At 41.9% G+C, this 23,145-nt stretch overlaps 1 protein-coding gene across 1 annotated transcript in view; it reads right to left on the bottom strand.

Annotated features, from left to right (window-relative positions):
* Positions 1 to 10,678, bottom strand: part of LOC126267865 (odorant receptor Or2-like) — a 95,384-nt gene extending 84,706 nt beyond the window's left edge. The window contains exon 1 of the mRNA XM_049973174.1: positions 10,657 to 10,678. Within this exon, the coding sequence (XP_049829131.1) occupies positions 10,657 to 10,678 (22 nt within the window). The remainder of the gene's footprint in view (positions 1 to 10,656) is intronic.
* Positions 10,679 to 23,145: the final 12,467 nt, after the last annotated feature.

The raw sequence follows: 23,145 nt of genomic DNA, 5'->3' as shown, positions 1-23,145 counted from the left end.
CATCAGTGGCGTCCTGATGCGTGGATGGAAGGAAATAAATAGTTTCCGAATATACTCGCTAGTGAAGAGTGATAATATCCTTACACAGGATTTTTCATATTGCGTAGTTAGCGAAATGGGAAAACAGACAAAAGAGTGCTGTGTATGCATAAAATCTGTACCCTATAATAGTATGTTAGCCAGTGGCCCTGCCACAGTGGTAACACCACTTCCCGTCAGATCACCGAAGTTAAGCGCTGTCGCGCTTGACTAACACTTGGATAGGTGACGTTCGGATCTGATGAGTGTTGTTGGCAAAGGGAGTGCACTCAACGACTGTGAGACCAATTAAGGTCATACCTGACGCAGAAGTAGCGGCTCCGGTCACGAAAACTGACAAAGGCCGGGAGAGTGGTGTGTGATCACGTGCCCCTCCATATCCGCATCCAATGACGCCTACCGGACGAGGATGACGCGGCGGTCGGTCAGTACAGTTGAGCCTTCCGAGGTTGTTCGGAAGTAAAGAGAGAGAGAGAGAAAAAGTGTGTTAAATATATTACTGACGCCGATTTTAGAGATAAACTACGGAAAAACTCATCACCAGATGACGTGGATACAGAAGAAAGTTATCAAACCGAGACTAAATAACGCTAATATGCTACAAACAGCAGTATGGAAGCTTTGAAAATTAAGATAATCTCAAGAAGGAGGGGAAAAATCGAATATAACAAGTGGAGAGGGAGGAACAGTGGAATATACACTGACGGAGAAAAGACCGCATGACCAAGAAGTATTTGAGCGTCATAAACGAAGTTGGTAGGTGCGTTTGTGCGTCTGAAAGATGACGTCTATCGAAATTTCGCTCCAGTCTCATAACAGTATCGCTAGTAGCGCCAGTATCAGGATGGAAATCAGCTTTGGTTTAAATAAATGCCTCTGTGACCAACGTCACTAACGCACCCTCGTGCGTTGGCGCTCGCCCCAGGGGTAGCCCGGTTAGAATGATTGGGGTGCAAAATATTTTCACTGCCAATATTTGGCCGGCAAGGGTAGGAGAGCTGGTGACTTAAGGCTTCTGATCACCAGATTTTACGCCAATTTCCTGGTTTAAATACCAAACCTCTCCACGGAGTATCATGAAGAGAGGGTATTTAACACTGTTAATGATAATTCGCCCGTCGGATAGTGATGTTAAGTTTGACGGTCCCCTTGGTGCTTTTCCTAAGGAACAGGCAATGTGCCTGCACCGGTTTTCACCCTCTTCGTTTTTTATGATCACCATCATAGAACGCAAACATTACAGCACACTACACGTACGCACGCACGCACACACACACACACACACACACACACACACACACACACAATGCATGCATATATTATTACAGGTATTGTAATAGAGCATTTTGAAATAACTTTTAAAAAAGTAGGCAGTAACGGTCTTGAATGTTAAGTACCTCTGCGAATGGACCTGGTGAGTTGACCTTAGCCAAGAATGTCACAACACCTCAACACCTCACTGAGTTTGAACGAGGTCATTAATAGCGCTACGAGAAGCTATATGTTCCTTCTGTGACAATGCAGAAAGACTTGGCAGGAATCTAGCCACTGTATATGATTTCTGGCAGCGGTGGTTACTAGAATGTACGGTCGCAAGAAACCGGATTCTGGATGTCACATGGTACTACTGAGAGAGAAGATCACCTTGAACGGAGTATAGCTCTGGCGCATCGTAGTGCATCTGCAGCAGCAATCCGAGCAGCAGTCAGCACCACAATGACACAGCTAACTGTTACTTACCTATTACTTCAAGGATAGCACCGAGTCAGGCGCCCTGCAGCGTGCATTCCGCTGGCCGCAAACGACTCCCATTTGAGACTTTAATGGTGTCAACAAGAGCCCATTGGAGGGCAGAGTGGAGGGCAGATCACCATATATGTCTCCAATCCAGCGTATGTGGGACATCATTGAACGACAAATTCAGCGTCGTGAACAGACAGCATTAACTGTCCCAGTATTGAACAACATAGTGCAACAGATATGGAACACCGAGCGAGGTGGCGCAGTGGTTAGCACACTGGACTCGCATTCGGGAGGACGACGGTTCAATCCCGTCTCCGGCCATCCTGATTTAGGTTTTCCGTGATTTCCCTAAATCGTTTCAGCCAAATGCCGGGATGGTTCCTTTGAAAAGGGCACGGCCGATTTCCTTCCCAATCCTTCCCTAACCCGAGCTTGCACTCCGTCTCTAATGACCTTGTTGTCGACGGGACGTTAAACACTAACAACCACCATCAGATATGGAACTCCAGCTCACAAACTGAAAACCTGCGTCTGTACTGCACAATGCACGTTTAAATGCTTCCATTCAACGTTCTGGTGGTCACACCGGTTATTAATGTGCCATCATTTCACAATTACAATGGTTTTGGTACACATGGCTCTGAGCACTATGGGACTTAACAACTGAGGTCATCAGACCCCTAGAACTTAGAACTACTTAAACCTGACTAACCTAAGGACATCACACCCACCCATGCCCAAGGCAGGATTCGAACCTGCTACCGTAGCTGTCTCGCGGTTCCAGACTGTAGCGCCTAGAACCCCGGCCGGTTTGCAATGGTTTATCTCACTCTTAAATTAACCTGTGATCTTGCAGTGTTAATCGCTAACATAAGGTACCTACAAAAATCTATTAAAGAGATTTCATTACTATATAGCAATCAGTTTTTGGTGTTGCGATTTCTTCCTTCACTAACACCAACGCCTCCGAATTTTACTGTTGGTGCCAGCCGCTGTGGTCGAGCGGTTCTAGGCGTTTCAGTCTCGAAAAGTCCCATATTGCTTAGAGCCATTTGAACCATTTAGTGCTGGCACTACACACGCTGGCAAATGACGTTCACCGGGTATTCGCTATACACACAACCTGCCTTCGGCTTTCTACATTGTGTAACGTGATTCGTCACTCCAAACAACGTTTCTCCACTGTTCAATCGGCCAATGTTTACGCTCATTACACCAAGCGAGGAGTCATTTGGCGTTTACCAGCGTGAAATGTGGCTTATGAGCAGCAGCTCGACCATGAAATTAAAGTTTTCTCACCTTCCGCCTAACTGTCATAGTACTTGCAGTGGATCCTGATGCAGTTTGGAATTCCTGTGTGATGGTCTGGATAGATGTTTGCCTATTACACATTACGACCCTCTTCAGCTGTCGGCGGTCTCTTTCAGTCAACAGACGAGGTCGACCAGTACGCTTTTGTGTTGTGCGTGTCCCTTCACGTTTCCACTTCACTATCACATCGGAAACAGTGGACCTACAGATGTTTAGGAGTGTGGAAATCTCACTTACAGACGTATGACACAAGTGTCACGCAATCCCCCAACCGCGTTCGAAGTCCATGACTTCTGAGCGCCCCATTTTGCTCTCTCACAATGACTAATGACTACTGAGGTCGCTCATATGGAGTACCTGGCAGTAAATGTCAGCACAATGCTCCTAATATGTTTTTGATGGTGTCCGGATACTTTTTATCACATAGTGTCCTTTTAGGGACTATTTCAAACAGTATGTGCAAGAGAGTGCCCTAACCTCTGCCGTCCCTCTTTTCTCATTGACAAGACCGTTGGTAGAACCGGAAGCCACTCACCGTCATTGCTGCTGACTTAATTAAATTTTAAGCATTGGTTGGGCTTAGATCCGAGACCTAGGGCATTTCGCTTACTAGTTAGAGATTCTGCTGTCACAAGTGCGTGTGTTTTCCATGGAGGAGGCTTGCGCCCCTTGTTGTTTTGCGTGGCACTATCACAGCACAGGCCTACATTGATGTTTGAAGCACCTTCTTGATTCCCGCTGTTTAAGAGAATTTCGGGCATGTCGATTGCATCTTTCAACACAATCGAGCACCTGTTCAGAATGCACGGCCTGTGGCAGAGTGGTTACACGACAATAACATCCCTGTAATGGACTGGCCTGCACAGAGTTCTGACCTGAATCCTACAGAACGCCTTTGGGACGTATAGGAACGCCGACTTCGGACCAGGACTCACCGACCGACATCGATATCTCCCCTCAGTGCAACACTACGTGAAGGATGAGCTGCCATTCCCCAAGAAACCTTCCAGCACCTCATTGAACTTTTGTCTGTGAGAGTGGAAGCTGTCATCAAGGCTAAGGGTGGACCAACACCATAGTGAATTCCAGCATTACCGATGGAGGGTGCCACGAACTTATTTTCAGCTGGGTGTCCGGATACTTTTGATCACATAGTGTAGAATAATGAACAATTATGAACGACATGTCAATGCAGAAGACAATGGAAACCTAACAGTATATTTCTTCTTCTATTTCTTCTTCTTCTTCTTGTTATTATTATAATTTCAAAGTGTTTAATCTCGCGTTTTGTGACTGTCACTGTAAATTGTAAATTCAGTGTGCAGGACTCACTTGCTTTGTTTTGAGGGCAGTGAGCCAGACTCTCTGTTGATACATAATCACCTGTCCGGACCGGCAAGTTACGTATTTAGCTTTCCCTGTGTTTTACTAGTAGAATCTTTCGTAAGTTTCGTGGGTGTTTCTCTGTTTAGGAGGTTTGATATCGCTTTTTTAAGTGTAAGTGTGAATTCAGACAATCTCTAGCGCAGTTTCCATTTCTTCTGAACACATTAGGAAGGCATCAGCGTCCATTGGTAATACGTCAGGAAGGCAGTCACTTGCATCACTAGGTTTATGTCTGCTTCGATAGGTTTCTTCTTCAGTTAATCTTGCTAGTATGGCCAGGATGTGTGAATGCTGTGCGCGGACACAGAAGATGCTGGGCGCAGTTCGTGGACAGCTGAATGCTCTTTTGGCTACGGTAGGCAGTCTTCAGGCTGCTGCATCGGGATGTAGCGGTGGGGGCCACGCAGGCGCGTCGCATAGAAACCTCAGGTGTCGTTTTGTCCCGCCGGGAGTGCCTCATCCGAGATGTGGAGGCAGGCTTGCCTGCAGCTATCGAGTGTGCAGGGTGCTTTCGTTTGCAAGTTGTGGGTCACGTCGGCACCAACGACGCCCGTACCATGGGTTCTGAAGACATCCTCCGTTCCTTCAGGCGGCTAGTGGAGGAAGTGAAGGCTGCTGAGCTCGCGTGAGCGCTGCAAGCAGGCCTCGCGGTTTTGATCATTGTCGCACCGTTGCTCGGGGTCCTTTGGTTTTGAGCCCAGTGGAGCGTCTCAGCCACAGGCTTCATTGGCTCTGTGACCGTCTTGGCTGCAATTTGTCGGGTGGGGAATTTCGGACTCCCACTGATAGGTCAGGGCTGCACTACACTAATAAGTACTTGTGGAGTGCACAAGGGTGCTTTTTTAGGCTAGGCAGTAGCCTGCGGTTCTGTTTTGAATACTCGCCAGTTGATAGAAGGTAGCGAAAGCACAAAACATTCAGAGTAAAGATACTTCGACTGCCACAATTTTATCAGTAAATTTTCGAAGCGCTCGTAGCAAATATCACGAATTTACTAGCCTCGGGAACGAGATCTGGCTGAAATCCGAAGTAGAAAGCTCTGAAATACACTAATGGCCATTAAAATTGCTGCGCCAATAAGAAATGCAAATGATAAACGGGTATTCATTGGACAAATATATTATACTAGAACTGACATGTGATTAAGTCTTCACGCAATTTTGGTGCATAGATCCTGAGCAATATGTACCCAGAAAACCACCTCAGGCCGTTATAACGGCCTTGATACGCCTGGGCATTGAGCCCAACAGAACTTGGATGGACTGTACAGGTACAGCTACCCATGCAGTTTCAACACGGTACCACAGTTCATCAAGAGTACTGACTGGCGTATTGTGACGAGCCAGTTGCTCGGCCACCATTGACCAGACGTTTTCAATTGGTGAGAGACCTGGTGCACGTGCTGGCCAGGGCAGCAGTCGAACATTTTCTGTATCCAGAAAGGCCTGTACAGGACCTGCAACATGCGGTCGTGAATTATCCTGCTCAAATGTAGGGTTTCGCATGGAGCGAATGGAGGGTAGAGCCACGGGTCGTAACACATCTGAAATGTAACATCCACTGTTCAAAGTTCCGTCAATGCGAACAAGAGGTGATCGAGACGTGTAACCAATGGCACCCCGTATCATCACGTCCGGTGATACGCCAGTATGGCGATGACGAATAAACGCTTCCAATGTGCGTTCACCGTGATGTCGCCAAACACGAATACGACCATCATGATGCTGTAAATAGAACCTGGATTCATCCGAAAAATTGACGCTCAACTGCTGTTCGAGTATGAGAAATTGGTTGGAAACTTTCCTCACGTCAGCACTTTGTAGGTGTCGCCACCGGCGCCAACCTTGTGTGAATGATCTGATAAGCTGATCATTTTCACACTATAGTATCATCTTCCTGTCGGTTAAATTTCGCGTCTGTAGCACGTCCTCTTCGTGGTGTAGCAGTTTTAATATCCAGTAGTGTACATAAGTGATCTGGCAGCCACAGTGAGCGACAATCTGTGGTTGCTTGCTGATGATCCTTTGATGTACGAGAAGATATCGTAATTGATTGACTGTTCGAGGATACAAGAAGCCTTAGACAAGATATGTGGTTGGTATGAATGGCAGCTAGCTCTAAATGTAAGTTAATGCGGATGCACAGGAAAAGCAATGTCCGGATACAGCGTTTGTAGTGTCCTGCTTGACAAAGTAATATTGTTTAAATATGTGGGCGTGACTTTTGAAGTGGAACGCACATTTGAGGAAAGTGGTATGGAAGGCGATTGGTTGTTCGACTTATTTGTAGAATTTTGAGAAAGTGTGGGTCATCGGTAAAGAGAACTGTGAAAGTTGGACGTTAATAGACCTACTTCTTTGCGAAGTTGAGCAATGAATCCGCTGTTGTGTGCGTACACAAACTCAGAGTCTGAGATATTATTGTAGCGAGTAGTACCGAGGTAACAATTGCTGAGAGGAGTCGAAAGTGGCCGGACACAGCATGTGGTGGAGAGAAGCCGCGCGACGTGAGAGGTCCCAGCTTGCCGTTATCGTGGTAGTAGCGCCAAGAGCAGACTTGCTTATTAACTGAGGATTTTTTGTAATTTGCCTTTTTTTTCAACGTAGTTGTTGCTTGCTTGCGTACTGGAGGGATTTTGTCAGGTTTGTGTATGCATACACTAAGAATAATATTCGTGTCTTTGTTGTGGCCAGAGATGTATTTATTGAGTGTAGGCATTTCGGAGTAATTACAGTCCGTGTAAAGTTTGTCAGTGTTTAAATAAACTATTTTGTGACTATAGTAAATGAAAGTCTTTATTGATTTCGTTCATTTTTACAACTTTTAAGGCTAGTTGACCAAACCCCTTCTAATCATTCAATGTCCCTATAAAAATGGCAGTAGTTGTTGAAATTATTATGCCCATTCGTTGCTCTCTGCATGGATGGCAGTATTGCTTTTGAAATATGTTTAACATGTTGCTGATCACGCAGTAGCAGCGGAAAGACGAGGTAAGTTGTCCGTTGCTTTCACGAGCATTACTGAACAGTTACTAGGAATTGTTGGAGAATATTTTAAAACTAGCAGTCAGATATGACATGTATAAAGACTTAATGATTTCTGTTTCTTTTTGTTCTCAGTCAGAATTATGTTATTGTCAGAGATGCAACGTCACATATTTCCGAACGCCTTTCAGCAGAACAGACACTAATTACGAAAATACACCAGTCTTAAAATTAATTACGATCGGGTTTCAACAGCATATACGACATTAATGCGACCTAGTTTTGACTACTGCTCCAATGTCTGGGATCTGCACCAGGTCAGGTTAAAGGAAGATATCGAGGCAACTCATAGGGAGCTACTAGACTTAATACCGGTAGTTTCAAACAATACGGCAGTATTATGGAGGATTCGGAAATCCCTGGAGGGAAGGCGACGCTGATTTCGAGGAACACTATTGAGAAATTTAGAGAACCCGCATTTGGAGCTGACTGCGGAAAGATTAAGCTGCCGCCAATGTACATTTCCCGTAAGGATCACAAAGGTTAGATACGAGTATTAGGGCCCAAGCGGAGGCATACACATAGTCGTTTTTCCCACGCTCTATTTGCAGGTGGTACAAGAAAGGAAATGACTACTATTTATTACAGGGTACCATCAGCGACACACCGTACTGTCATTGCTCGGTACATACCTGTATGTAGCTGTAGATTTAAAGATTGAACAACAAGCGAAAGGGTGATAGTCTATGAATCGGAGAGTGGAATGTTCGAAGTCTGAGAGTCTTAAGGAAGCTAGAAAACCAGAAATGGGAAATGTAATGTGTGAGCCTAGATGTAGCGAGAGACAGTGAAGTGAAATTGAAAGATGACAAGCACTCCCGGTCAGACAAATACAGGGTAATACCAAAAGCAATAGAAGATGATACAATGGAAGTATTAATGGGCAGGTAGGAAGCAAGTGAGCTACATTCAGTTGTTCAGTAAAAGAACTGTTCTGATCTGAGGCGACAGCAAATCAACACCAGCAACAACATTTCAGGTACGCAAACCGACGTCAGTTGCAGAAGATGAAAACATAGAGAAAATATATGAGGATATTGGACGGCTATTGCAGTGTGCATAGGGAGATGATTAGTTATTAATCAAAGGGCAACTGGAAATCGGAAAGCTGCAGTAGGGGAACAAAAGGCAGAGTTAAAGTTTAGACTCCACAGTAACACTGAGAGGAGGAAGAGGATAGCTGAGTTCTATAATAAATTTCAGCTAGTAATTGTGAATACACTGTTCAGAAATCACAAGAGGAGAAGGCAACTTGGAAAACGACTGGAGACATGGGAAACTTACAGCTGAATATAATTATGCTCAGACAGAGATTCAGAAATCTGAAAATGGTTCTTAAGGGTACCGAGAAACAGGTGCTGACTTAAATTATAATTTGGTAATGCTGGAGAGTGGACTAGTTTAAGAGGGTCGACCAGAGGGGTGAGTGTGGACATAAGTGTAACACCGAATGAGATGCCTTTGACATTCTCTAATGCTATAGATATTGCGATAATGAATATTACAGGTGACAGCTCAGTTGAAGAGAGTAGACCTTTTTAAAAAGACAATCACAGAAGTTGAACACAAGAATGTAGGTACAAGGAAAGTACCTTGGCAATGGGATGGATAGAAGAAGGACAACGTTAGCAAAGCATTATACTCAAGAGTGCTTTTCCTGCATGTAGTGTTTGTTTTCTTCGATTATTCCCTTTATATTTAATGTTTAACTTTAAAATCTTCAGTGATGTGAAAACTTCACGGCCACAAATATTTACTGTGCATTTTTACTACACTAACGATGTGTACCGTCTCTTTCAGAGCTGTTCTCAGTCGTTGTACCATCTTTGATCTCAATAGTAAGTTAAAGTCTAATGATGGTTTGTTAACCCAAAAATCGGTTAGCGAAATAAATTGATAATGTAAAACATTTTCCGTATTGGGCTTTTTACTAACAATTGTGAAGTTAGAAGAATGTAGGACAAGTGTAAGATAGATCTAACAGACTACAGTTTGCATCCCTGTAAATCATTTTCTTTATTTGTTTAACGAATAGATACCATGGAACGTGCAGCCAAATGTAACTCTTCTCACATTACCTATGTTGAGAAACATCAAATATTTTTCGGGAGAATATGCAAGGTATGACGATTTGACACCGAAAGCCTTCTAGGGGTAATAGAAAGTGTGTAGAGGAACAACTGAGGACGAAAACCTAGGGTCGTTACATAGCGTCGAAGTTTGAGGGGTCAACGCCTGCCGCTAGGCTACCCTTCTGGCACTGCACAAGCGCTTGTACACCGACGTTCTACGCTCGTCGGTCTACATGCACTGTTGTAATACCATCTAACGTCCTGAAAGCTATAATTCCCAATGCGAGGAACTGAGATTCCCCGATTAGTCAGCGCCATAATTTACGTTTGCTGCCGATGGAAAGCCTAGTAGCAGATGCTGGAATCCCACAATTTCTACGCCATGTAGCGCCGTCGGATAACGTATCCAAAGACGATATCCTGTCCATAATTTGTTCTTCAAGACAGCCTCTACAACTCCTCGAAGGCCGTCAGTATCGTTTTCATACAATTTGTTTATCTGATCAGTACGTGACGATTTCCCTATGCTACTACTGTAGAAACTTAGAGAGAACACAAAGTTAAGTATTTCTTTTTTCTGTGTTGGTGGAATTATATGTTACGTGTATTGTTAAATCGGAAACAGGAAAATAACGTGTATGCTCTTCATAATCGGCTATTACGGTCCAAACAAAATATTGGCTTAGGTAGCGCACAGTATTCAATTATGGAAAGCATTGCTACACCACATCAACTTGTTATTTAACAATACCGCACTTCTAAGAAATTGTCAGCAACGTTTGAAAACCTTCAGCAGAATTACGTTTATCTTAGTATAATTAATCAGTCCAAAGGCTTTGAAATATATTTTACGTTCTTACTGAAACACAAAATATCAGTTTTCTGACCCAAAAAATTTAATGGCTTACAACCAACCTCTTTTTGAATTTCTCTTTAGCTGCCGACAGAAAATCAGTTGCTCTACATTAAGAAAAACAAACCTAAAGAAAAAGTGCAAAATAATTAGATCAAGCAATTACTGGTGTACTAAAATGCCACAGGTGTACTCTGGTGTTACTCACCGACTCTCTGAATCTTCTCCATGATCCAGCACAGCGTTCTAACCGCAGCGTCGTCTTAAGAACGTCTGACTCCAATAAGCACGAAATCTGTCTCAGGGAATGTGTTCGTGGTGCAAATAAATTGTTTGAACAAGCCTTTCGTCGTTACTTTAAATTCGCTTTGTCGGAAAATTCGACGAACAGAGATCTGTAAGGGAGATTTTTAAATGTTTTAAGTGTTTCTTGGCTAATTAGAAACTCCGCACATCCCATCTTCAGAGCTAAATTACAGCCGCTACTGAAAGAGGAAAGTAGACTTCCTTAACAAATGTTTCAGCGTAAATAAGCGCTTGCAATTTCACAGAACTGGAGCGGAAGGTGTTAATCTGTAAAAGAGCTTTCTTATCAGTTAATAGTGAAGATAATTTGTATTACTGTAGTATAAGTAGTTGAAACGAATTTACACGAGTCACAGCATGAATTGTAAAAATGGAATCAAAGGCCCTAATGAAGTGACTACTTTTGGGGGTTGGAGGGGGAGGTATAGTGGGGAGATCCGTTACTGTCTCACTCCTCCATCTTTTCATCCCCTTCCCCACCAAATACAACCTTTTGGCACCTTAACTTCAACTTACAACAGATGCCTAGGATTTTATTAGTGATAAAATGTCTTGATGTAACCATTGCTTGGAACATTGCTTTAACGTAGCTTTTAAGAAATTGCAATTCAGTAAAATATACATCATTATCATTATGGAGAAGTGCATTAAATCGAAGTGTGGACTCATCGTAATCAGTATTTCACATAATGATACGATTGTTAACACATATCTGCAGATTATAGCTTGTAAATAGTGATTGGAAGGGCGGAGAGAATGGTCTGTTGTCTTTCAGTCGTTTCTGCCTACTTTCGTGAAAGTCGATCTTTCGGTTCGTGCGAAGTCTTTCTGTATTCCCTTATTCAACTTCTTGGGGTTTTCTGGTTCTATCCGTGGACTCGGAAGCGTGTCTGTTTCCTTAATGACGGCAGGTAAAGCGCGTCTTCTGACTGAAGAGTTTTCTGTCGTCGGTCTGGCCACATTACCAGCCGCGTAGGCAAGCCCTCACACAAGAAAATAACAATTCCACTTTCTGTCTTATGCTGAGAAATTTGGAAATCGATGTACATGACAATATAAATGCTATTAGTAAAATGTTCTCTTGGGAGTTGGCCGGTAGGGTAGGGGTGTTGTATCCGATGTAGCCCCTACGACAGAGCACGAGGCAAAGTTTCTAATGTTAATTAAAGTAATGAGGGCAACTATATAGCAAATACTGATAATACACCTTTGAAGCCATTAAAATCGGTGGACGGTATTAAGTCACAAAGCTATGCAAAATGCAGATGTACCTTTAAATTTAGTAGGTCGTTGCGAAATAATATTTGCATTGCTGAAGAGCGAAAGTACACCACCAGTGCCTCGTATGTGCCCGAAATCAGAACGGAGGACAAAATCCAAATCGCGAAAGTAATTTTGCAGCGTAACATCAAAACACAGACCTGATTGTTCCCGAAATTTGTAAGTACAGTGAAATTAACGCTAATGTAATACTTTGACGATAATAATAAGCTGCAAGAGTGCATCATGAAGAGAAGACCCAATATGCTAGGGGAACGCCATCAATTATTGTATATTCTTCATTTAGTATGTTCTTAGAAACAAAGATCCATTGACGATAGCAAAATTTGGTCTGAATATCTCCATGTAAAGATGTAACGTCAGGATCTTTCCTACAGGTAATATCCTCTAATTTTCCTTGTAGCTGTAACAATGTTGACTGTAGCGCATTCACTGGAACAAAATCCAGATATTGCTACTTTAACGCATATGAATGGTATGGTAGTGTGTGAATGTTCAACATGTAAGCAAACGTTTTGATCAATTAATTTCTAATATTCCATCGTATAGTGTGTGCAGTGTCATTCTTTAAACAGACTGATGTATCGGTAACGGCTATAGGTAGAATAACTCAAGGATGACGTCATTTCCTTTAGTAATCCTCTGGCCATACTGGCGCCAGAACAGCAGAGGAAGACTCCTGCGTAGCAGGTGGCTCGATGGCGGCTGTATCACATGCTGCACAATGTCGCAAAACAGATGATTAAAAAATATTTTGCCTTTAATTTAAAAATTGTTCGATTATAAATCAAACTGTTACCCTTTTTATATTTGTTGTAAACGCAATTTATCGGGTATTTATTATCATTTCGATAGTAGACTGTACTTCTATCGCCACTAGTTAAAAAATTAATCTCATAGTATAAAATTTCAAAATAATATACAATATTACAAACCGTTGCTAGGGGAAACACCTTGCCTAGGGACACTTGCAAGACGTGACTAGTGAGGTAAATGCAAAAAACAGAAAAAAGTCTGTCATGAGTTGTCTAACGGAGCGGCCGTGGAAGGTAAAACCTTAGTCCCCACAATTTTATGCAGACATGAACTAAAATGTAAAAGGATTGGCGCCGCTCATAAGTGAGATACAATTGACTGGCTGTATTCACAGGCAACATTCGTCTGCTGGTTATATGGAGTGGCATACTATCATGTGTGAACGTTGTGTCGTATGACAGCTCATGGCTGAGTGCAGCTTCTCTTAGACGTATTACGACATTGCCTTTGCTTCCATTAGAACTGCACTGGGACGTGGACCTGTGACAGTATTAATTGTGTTACTACATGTTTCAAAGTGGATTCAGTGACGCTCATTTATCCAGAATTACTTTATTAGGTTTCTGCACGTGGTCCGAAAGTACAAAAGAATGCTTCATGAAATTAACTAACATGTAAACATTTTCTACAGTTTTCATTAAATACGTTTGAGAATTATAGTTGCATTTCGTAATCTTAAAATAGTTTATTCAGTTTCATTTTGCTGCACACTTGTTTGTCAATTGTGACATACTTCTATATTTGCTACATGCATGTACTATCAAGTAGAGTCTTAGATGTGACTTCTTCGAGCTTTTCCGATGTGTCTGGATGACAACAGTGTCAGTTTTTGTTTCTGAAATACGGTCCATCACAGTTAAATACTTCTAGGCTCCTTTAATTGAGAGGTCCTTAACCTATTGTTCTGCTAAAAGGATCCTTCTTTTTCATTGGCAGGTTCTTAACCTATTGTTCCCACACCCCTTCCCTATCCCCTCCCCCCATCAGGAAACCTCCAACCCACCGCCTCCCCCTGTCTTCTTCAGGTACAGTTTCAGGTCTGAGTTATTGGAATAGCCCCTCCCACTCTTATCAGTTTGATTGACTACTTTGATTAATTAATTAACCTCTCCCCCCTGGTAAACCTCCCTACCCTCCCTCCCTTCCTCCCAGAAATTGGCAGAAAAATCACTCAGTCGATTGGTCATTTGGAGGGAATTCGGTTGCAGTGTATGGAATATTGTTTAAACAATTTACACAATGTATAGTGTGATGTCACCGCCAGACACCAACTTGCTAGGTGGTAGCCTTTAAATCAGCCGCGGTCCGTTAGTATACGTCGAACCCGCGTGTGGCCACTATCAGTGATTTGCAGACCGAGCGCCGCCACACGGCAGGTCTAGAGAGACTTCCTAGCACTCGCCCCAGTTGTACAGCCGACTTTGCTAGCGATGGTTCACTGACTTCTACGCTCTCATTTGCCGACGCGATAGTTAGCATAGCCTTCAGCTACGTCATTTGCTACGACCTAGCAAGGCGCCATTATCAGTTATTATTGATTGTGATTCATGTACCGTCAAGAGCGACGTTCACCATTAATGGATTAAAGTTAAGTATTGCACCAGCTACGTCCGTTTTTCTGAAGTCTAATTTCCTTGTCCTGTTCCAGACCTCACGCCAGTCTGCGTTGTCTAAAACGCGTGCCTTTCGGCCTCTCCTAGTAATACAGTGTTGGCTCTCCTGCCAACCACAACATATAGTACATTGTTTAGTTATTTATGGCAGTGTATGGAATATAATTTATTTAGTTAGTTGAAGAATTTGTCTGGAAATCGACTGCAGTGTATGGAATATTGTTTAAACAATTTAGACAATGTGTGAAATATTGTTTATTTAAACATAGTATGGCATTCAAGGCACTGCATGGAATATAAATTATTTATTTAAAGATTTTTTCTGGAAATCTACAGTTAAATATCAGGACTGATGCCACAGTCTGACACCGAGCAATGTACTGGAAATGTCTCCTCTTAATGGCCGTGGTTCTGGAATGAATGTCAATATTTATAGTGCACGTAATTTTCCACGTAAAAAAAAGATCTTTCATTCCTCTTACGGTTATCAATGTGCTGAATCTATACCTCCCTCATGATAGAACAGACAGTAGCGACCACCAGGTACTCATACATATACCAGGAGGACTGTTGTAAAGGCTGGGTCGGTTCCAAGCACATCGTAACCCTTCATATCTGTGCCTGCCATTCAAGGACAAGAAATCGATTCACTCCCTCATTCTATACCATCCTGCACCATTGGTCAGAGACTAGCATCAGCCCGAGTAGGAAATTACTGTCTCATGCTAAGGATGCCAGTAATATCACTACATAAACGTCTGTATTTCAAATGATGCCATGACTGGGAAGCATGGACTGTTGATGAATGATGTCTCATTGTATTTTGAACTGCAACTGGTGATCATAATTGTCATGTATAGCAGCAAACCGAAGATATGTCCCATTTTCACAATGTTCTAGAGAGGCACAGATATATTACTTCTGACTTCATGGTTTGGGAACTCATCAGTTGTGACTGAAGGAGTTCACGGACATCTTGCATCTTCATGTGTTACCCCTCATACAAAAGTATTGTGGTGCCATTCTTTCAACGGAAAGATGACCGTCCACATGCTGCAGCAGGCATTATGAACTGTCTGTGTGATGGTTGGTTGGTTGATTTGAGGGAGGGGACCAAACAGTGAGGTCATCAGGCCCATTGGGTTAGAAGGGGATGTTGAAAGAAGTTGGCCAATCCTTTTCAGAGGAACAATCCTGGCATTTGCCTGAATCGAATTAGGGAAATCATGGAAAACCTAAATCAGGATGGCCAGATGTGGGTTTGAACAGTTTTCCTCCCAAATGCAAGTCCTGTGTGCTAACCGTTGCGCCACCTCACGTGATGTCTGTGTGATGTTGAGGTGTAGACTGAGAAGCAAATGCCCTTATGAGATGCTGTACATGTGGTACAAGCTGTGACTATGTAATCTCAGAAGATCGGACGAAGTGTACATGAAACTATATAGCATATCGCTTATATCAGTGGACTAACTCGAAGCACAGAACTTCTTTCATCTGACGGCGCATGCATCTATAGTAGGGAGGCTTCAATGTCTATGAAGTTCAGCAAAAAAGTGTAACTAGAGATTAGCGAGGGTGGAGCCAACGAATCATCTTGGCATGTGTGGATTCAATTTTGCAGTAAAGTAGAAGTGGTGCAGTTCCAAAATTAGAGTTGCTGTCACCAGCACACAGATTTAAATAGAGATATGTAAGTAGTGTCATGCAATATTATTTAAAATAATTTACATATTTAGTAATTTTTTTTACTTCAGTAATTGAACTTTTTTATATTTGTTTTACTTCAGTATTTGAATATTTTTATATTTGAGTGAATGACTATTCTATAACACATTAAAAACGGATAGCAATAATGAAACTAGGGTTGATAATATGTCTTTCAGGGAACAGTTGAAGTGTTGAGTACAATGTTAAACATTTACTTAATAATAAGTGGGATACCTTGCCCCAGTTGAATGAATCTAGTAATTTCAATTATGATGACACAGATTAGATATTTCGGAAATAGAATGTTAATGTTAGTTTGAGTAAAACTGTACCATTAAGTACTGAGGAGGATATTAAATGTTGTGACACCCAGAAGATTTGCTTATTAAGAATTATTATATGCTAGAACACAGTTGTCAGGTAATTTCCATAGGAATATGGACCAAAACATTGAATAAATAAATATTGAAATGGAACAAACCATAAAGGTAGCTACAAAACAACTTAGCAATGAAATTGATGATACTAATACAACAAACATATCAGCTCACCAAATCCTTTAAAGAATTTAATAATGAAATAAAAACTAAATTAATCAAAACTGCACATGAAATGGTGGCTATTATCTCATCAGTCCTTATGTAGCATAATTATATGATACATCTAAGTCTCACTTTTTCCTAACTCTGGCTAAACTCGCTATGCATAACTGTACCATGTACATTACACCATGCACTTTCAGTACATCACTTGCTTTAGTGCATGTTTACCAGTTGGCTGCAGCATATGCTCAAAAGAAGTTCTTTATCACAGTGTTAACACGTCTTTGCGAGATAAAAGTAATTTCTGTTTCTTTTTAGTAATTTTCAACTGGAATGTGTTTAGAACATGCTGCAGAACCGTATTAGACCCCACAACATCGAATATGTGGTGGTGATACATTTTTTTTAGATGTAACATTGGGACTACATTCAACAATAACCTACACTTTCACATTCCTGTGGCACTTTTCTTATTTTAAAGTGTTTAGAATTGAGTTTCTTAAGTACTTACATATTTCAGCTATTTTCTAATGTAAATAGTGTTCACTTCGAAAATATTCTAAAATTTTAGTTAATCACAGAAATTTTTAAATTTAGTGTTTTAATCTTATTTTTTGCATGAAGATTGTAATAGCTACTAATGTAAACTTTTCATCCACAGAATCTAAGCTCAGGACTGATGAAGATAAAGAACATGATAATGAAAAATAATGAAAATTCAAATATCAGAATTGATTAGCTAAATCAGTTGCTTGAAAGCACAAAAGGGCAAATGCTAACAAATATTCGTAGTAATAAAACAAAAATCCGCAATCATGATACTACATAGGGTGAATGTGACGCAGAAATTTTTAAATTAACATGGTAGAATCTGTAGAAAAATCTGAATGAACTGCTGAATTTCGTTATGAGAAAATTGCCCATTGAGAATAAGAAATTGCTGAAGTATCCAGGAAAGTAACTGAAACTGCATGATTCAGGCAAAGTTAGTTCTCTGTGTAATAACAAGACTATGGATCCTTTGGTTAACATCAATAAAATTTTTAAATATTTAAATGGAAACTGTACTGTTAGTAAACAAAGTCTAAATAAGTATCATACACAGTTGAAAACAACATTAAGGTAAGTTTAAAGCCATGGTTTTTACAGGAAAGGCACCACATGGCAGTTAGTTATTCTGAAGCTATTAACACTCAAGCAGGTGCGCTGATTTCCAAAACATGGGAGGGTGTGCAGTTTACTTTGTACACATGTAGAAAATAACCGTCTTTGTGTTACCAAGGCACATGTGTACAAGCAAAATAATAGTTTAATCTTAGTTTAATTAAACAATGATAAAGCAAAAATAGATGATGCCAAAAGCACTTTTAATAAAACACTATTGAAATAAACTTTCATTATGTCACTCTTATGCAACAGACACTTGTCGCCCCCGCTCCTAATGATCCAGTCAAAGCCTTAAGCAGGGCAGTTGCATCTGATACCAGCCAGAAGCTTATTTGATTACTCATTATCTCGTAGACAAATGCCTCATTGTGGGATTGTGCTGCTAGCTCGTAATCTGGGTCATTTCCTTCCAGGGATGGTAAGTTTTTTTCTGAGTTAGCTCGCTGATTAATTTGTATTATTGCTGCTCACTTGGACATATGACAACACAATTCATCACTGAGTTAATTTAAGTAATAATGAAGGAATCGGTATGGGCTCACAATTGTCAATCAACAACCGAGGAATAAAAACAACTTTATTTGTTTTTCACGCAATTTATACATAGGGTTGGCCGCTTTGGGTTTAATTATGGTTATTAGTGGGTGTGCAACAGGTTTGACAATGCATAGGACGTAAAAACAACTCCGCTGTTGTTCTGTACAAAAATGATTAAATTTATGAAGATTTACTTTCTTTGTCAAGAGACAGCTTTACTGAACTGAACCATGATCCAACCACTATATTATAGAAAAAAATAAAGAACATGCTTAAGCAATGTAATTTCCTCCTATCTGATAAACAGATAAAAAGTGGCACATTGGTGAATTCCACTACTCCTCTCTCTCTGAAACTCAGACCATAACAAAAAAATCGACAAAATGAACTTTCCAGTTATCCCAATTTTTTACTGCAAGAATACAGCTGTATACAAACATTCCCAACTATAGAGTAAAACCCTTTGGGAATTTTACACTTTTGAAACCATTTTTCAATTTAAAAAAACACATGAGCTAACAACATTCCCTCATTAAAAATGTAAAAATCCCTAGAGGAGTTAGAATTGCCGCCTCTGACATAGTCAACATTTTCACAAATGCATCCATAAAAAGACAATTGTTAGAAAAAACCTGATAAAACACAAAAAACCACACAAGAGATTTCAGAGTTGGGTAGACTATTTGAACTAGTTCTGTCATACAACCATTTCTCATTTAACGTTATAACCTATCTATAGAAAGAAGGCTTGGCTATGGGTAACAAAGTGTTAAGTGTCCAATCTGATATATTCATTTACTACATAGAAAATAAATTTTAAAGGTGAAAATAAATTTGCCATTTTTTTTTAAATTGTGTGGATGACACACGCGACAGAGATAGCCTTCTTTAAATATCTGGAAAATGACTCTTTATTTCAGACATTACGGTCATGCAGGTGTGTTCCAACTGACTTCTCCATGCTCACACAGCGAAACTCCAGAGCGCAGCTTACATGCGCACGGCTGGCTGAGCGCACTCCCTGTCCGTCTGACGTCAAGCCCTTTACGGTGCCCGCACAGTCCCCACGGAGAGCGCACCAGGTAGATGGCGGTGAGCGGCGCCCGCGATCACTTAACGCCGGACAGGATGGAACCTGTCGACAGCATACCGTACAAAGGATACGTTTGGCGCCTGAGTTTGACCGACAGTGGAATCCACCATGACCTTATAACAGCGCATTTGCTCGTCGCCAGAACGCTCGCTAATTCACTCTCACCACCCCGCTGTATTAAATAATTCAGTTTACAATTTCAATTACGTATGCAAACGTGTTCAACTCCCTAATTTCAACTACTTTTCGAGGACCTGATCGCCACCTCCTCCTCCTCCTAGGAACCAGCGCCAAATTTGACATCTGCCAGTAAACAAAGCTCACTTGCGCTTCCGCCACCAACCTAAGAAAATTGTTTCAAACTAAGCCACCAGCACTCAACCTCTTCCTACACGTTTCTGGTAAACGGACTCACCCTGCACTACGTCCATGGATGGAGGAACGAATTTACTTTATTTTTGGAATGGAGTATATGTATCACATCGATAGGCTCCACATCATACAGACCTGCAAAACACCCCTACATAACTCATTTATAATATTCTACAAACATGCTTGCTAATTGTAAACAGTTAAAAATAACTCATGGCACAGCCCACAGACATGCGAACCGCTGGTAAACAATGCAAAACATTTACCTCCAAATAGCCAAACAACTGCTAATTTTCGGAAATAATTTCAGTGCATAGGCTGATGGAAGGAGGAGCGAGTGTACTTTATTCATTTGCAACATATCGTTTTGAAACTTTTACAGCTGGTGGTGTTTGGGCTCGTCTGTTGCACTATTTTGCGAGCATGTCTGTGCACTGTGCGGTGCATTATTTGGAGAGTTCAACATTACAGAGCTCGTCTGCTGATATTGTGTACTATATTATTAATATATATTAATATATATTATATTAATATTATAATAATAATATCAACGTAGCATAATTCCCAAGCGCAGCCTCCATACGAAAACGTCCTCAACCCTATCTTGACACTCACGTCACCCCACAAAGCATGCCTGTCAATCAATTTACCACGACAATATTCAAAGCCCGGTCCATATTTACCACCTCCACCTTAAATTAAATATTATTACCACTGTCCCAACATTCTGTTGTCCAAACAGTTTGCTATAGTGTGTACTGAAATTATGATTGGGTGCGCGTAATGGGCTGTGCAACAAGGCCCAGGGCACATCTGGGATTGGTGTTTTGTGATAGCGTGATAGATACACTGTATGGTTAAATAAGTTGTCCAAAAAAAATAGTGTGTTATCAATGATTACACGCTCCTGCAGCGCAGGTAAGAGAGATTGGTTTTCCGTCAACATCTCGGTTGCATGCGAGTAGTAAATGTTATCCTGGCCACGTTAATCGAGTGTGTCAACGAGCTATGAGCTATTCTGAGAATAGATGTGAAGGCAGGTCCAGACCTGAGACGCCGGCGGTATGCATGAAAGAACAATGCAGCTTTCACATATGTCGGCTGTCACCAGCGCTCGGAAGCTCAACTTGGCTGGAGACTCTGGAATACCCTTCCCCGCCGACCGCACATGCGCGATGCCTGCCTTGGAGCGTAATCTAAGGCGCATAGGCTACATCAATTTCTCCGGTGATAGGTGCGAATGCGACTGTGTTGAGGTAATGTTTGGGGAAGGCCGAGCAGAGACTTTTGGTCGGTTAGGCAGCTGGTGGTGTTTGGGCTCGTCTGTTGCACTATTTTGCGAGTATGTCTGTGCACTGTGCGGTGCTTTATTTGGAGAGTTTAAGATTACAGAGATCGTCTGCTGATATTGTGTACTTTATTCCTAATAGCTGTTTGGTATTGTGTCGTGAAATTAGGTGTTTACGTGTTTGTGGCCTGTGTCGGATTTCCACAGTGGGATCAGTGCGGGTGTTTTGTGAAAAATATACTCCATGACTAAATAAAAGGGCTCCAAATAAATAAAGTGCAGCCCTTCCTTACTTCCCCGAACGGCACAGCGCAGTCTGAGCTGTTTTGGGGCAATAACGGCAATCTGGTCATAATGTGAGTGAGTAGACGAATAACTGGACAAATTTATGTGTAGAGGAGTTACAGGTCTGGATTGAAATGAACATCTTGATGGGTGTGGTTGTGTTGCCAAGTGTAGTGCAGTACTGGAGTTCAGAAACTGCCTTATGTTCAAATGGTTCAAATGGCTCTGAGCACTATGGGATTCAACTACTGTGGTCATTAGTCCCCTAGAACTTAGAACTACTTAAACCTAACTAACCTAAGGACATCACACACATCCATGCCCAAGGCAGGATTCGAACCTGCTACCGTAGAAGTCGTACGGTTCCGGACTGCGCGCCTAGAACCGCGAGACCACCGCGGCCGGCTGCCTTATGTCGGCCTTACATATCGAAACCTACGAGAAGTAAAAGTTTCAAAACGATATGTTGCAAATAAATAAAGTACACTCGCTCCTCCTTCCATCAGCCTATGCACTGAAAATGTTTCCGAAAATTAGCAGTTGTTTGGCTATTTGGAGGTAGAAGTTTTGCATTATTTACCAGCGGTTCGCATGCCTGTAGGCTGTGCCATGAGTTATTATTGCTGTTTAGAATTAGCAAGCATGTTTGTAGAATATTATAAATGAGTTACGTAGGAGTGTTTTACAGGTCTGTATGATGTGAGGCCTATCGATGTGATACATATACTCCATTCCAAAAATAAAGTAAATTCGTTCCTCCATCCCTGGACGTAGTGCAGGGTGAGTCCGTTTACCAGAAACGTGTAGGAAGAAGTTGAGTGCTGGTGGCTTAGTTTGAAACAATTTTCTTAGGTTGGTGGCGGAAGCGCAAGTGTGCTTTGTTTACTGGCAGATGTCAAACTTGGCGCTGGTTCCTATGAGGAGGGGGGGGGGGTGGCGATCTGGTCCTCGAAAAGTAGTTGAAATTAGGGAGTTGAACACGTTTGCATACGTAATTGAAATTGTAAATTGAATTATTTAATACAGCGGGGTGGTGAGAGTGCATTAGCGAGCGTTATCGCGACGAGCAAATGCGCTGTTATACGATCATGGTGGGTTCCACTGTCGGTCAAACTCTGGCGCCAAACGTATCCTTTGTACGGTACGCGGTCGACAGGTTCCATCGTGCTGATATTCTTCACGGGTTTGCAGCCGGATCATTTCGTCCTCCAGACACAATATTTCGGCGGACCAGCTGGCCGCCATCCTCAGGTGAGTTAATGCTGGTGCACTGCCTCGCCGGAACTGAGTTCCAGCCACAACGACGGAAACCTTTATACACCACAAACCGTTCACCGCGCGTGCGCGAGAAGATAGCGCCTCCTGGCGGTAAGAAGACACGCAGCGCGCCGGTGGAGAAAGACGGCGGAAACGATAAATCGCATCAGGAAGGATCCAAAGATCGAAAAGAAGAACGTTTTTGTTTAATGTCCGACAACATCGGATTCCATATTTTGCTTAGAGGAAAACCTCTATCCCTGTTAATAATATTGCTTGCTAATCTGATTTCAATAGATTCTTTAAGAATACATTCCCAATAGCGAGAAGCAGGAGAGATCAATTGTGTCCTGTCGTACATCATTCTGTGTCCCTCGTTAAGGCAATGTTCCGCCACTGCAGATTTCTCGGGCTGGAGCAACCGAGTGTGCCG

Source organism: Schistocerca gregaria, chromosome 4 (genome assembly GCF_023897955.1).
Source record: "Schistocerca gregaria isolate iqSchGreg1 chromosome 4, iqSchGreg1.2, whole genome shotgun sequence".
Taxonomy (NCBI): domain Eukaryota; kingdom Metazoa; phylum Arthropoda; class Insecta; order Orthoptera; family Acrididae; genus Schistocerca; species Schistocerca gregaria.
This window is presented reverse-complemented; position numbering and strand designations above follow the sequence as displayed.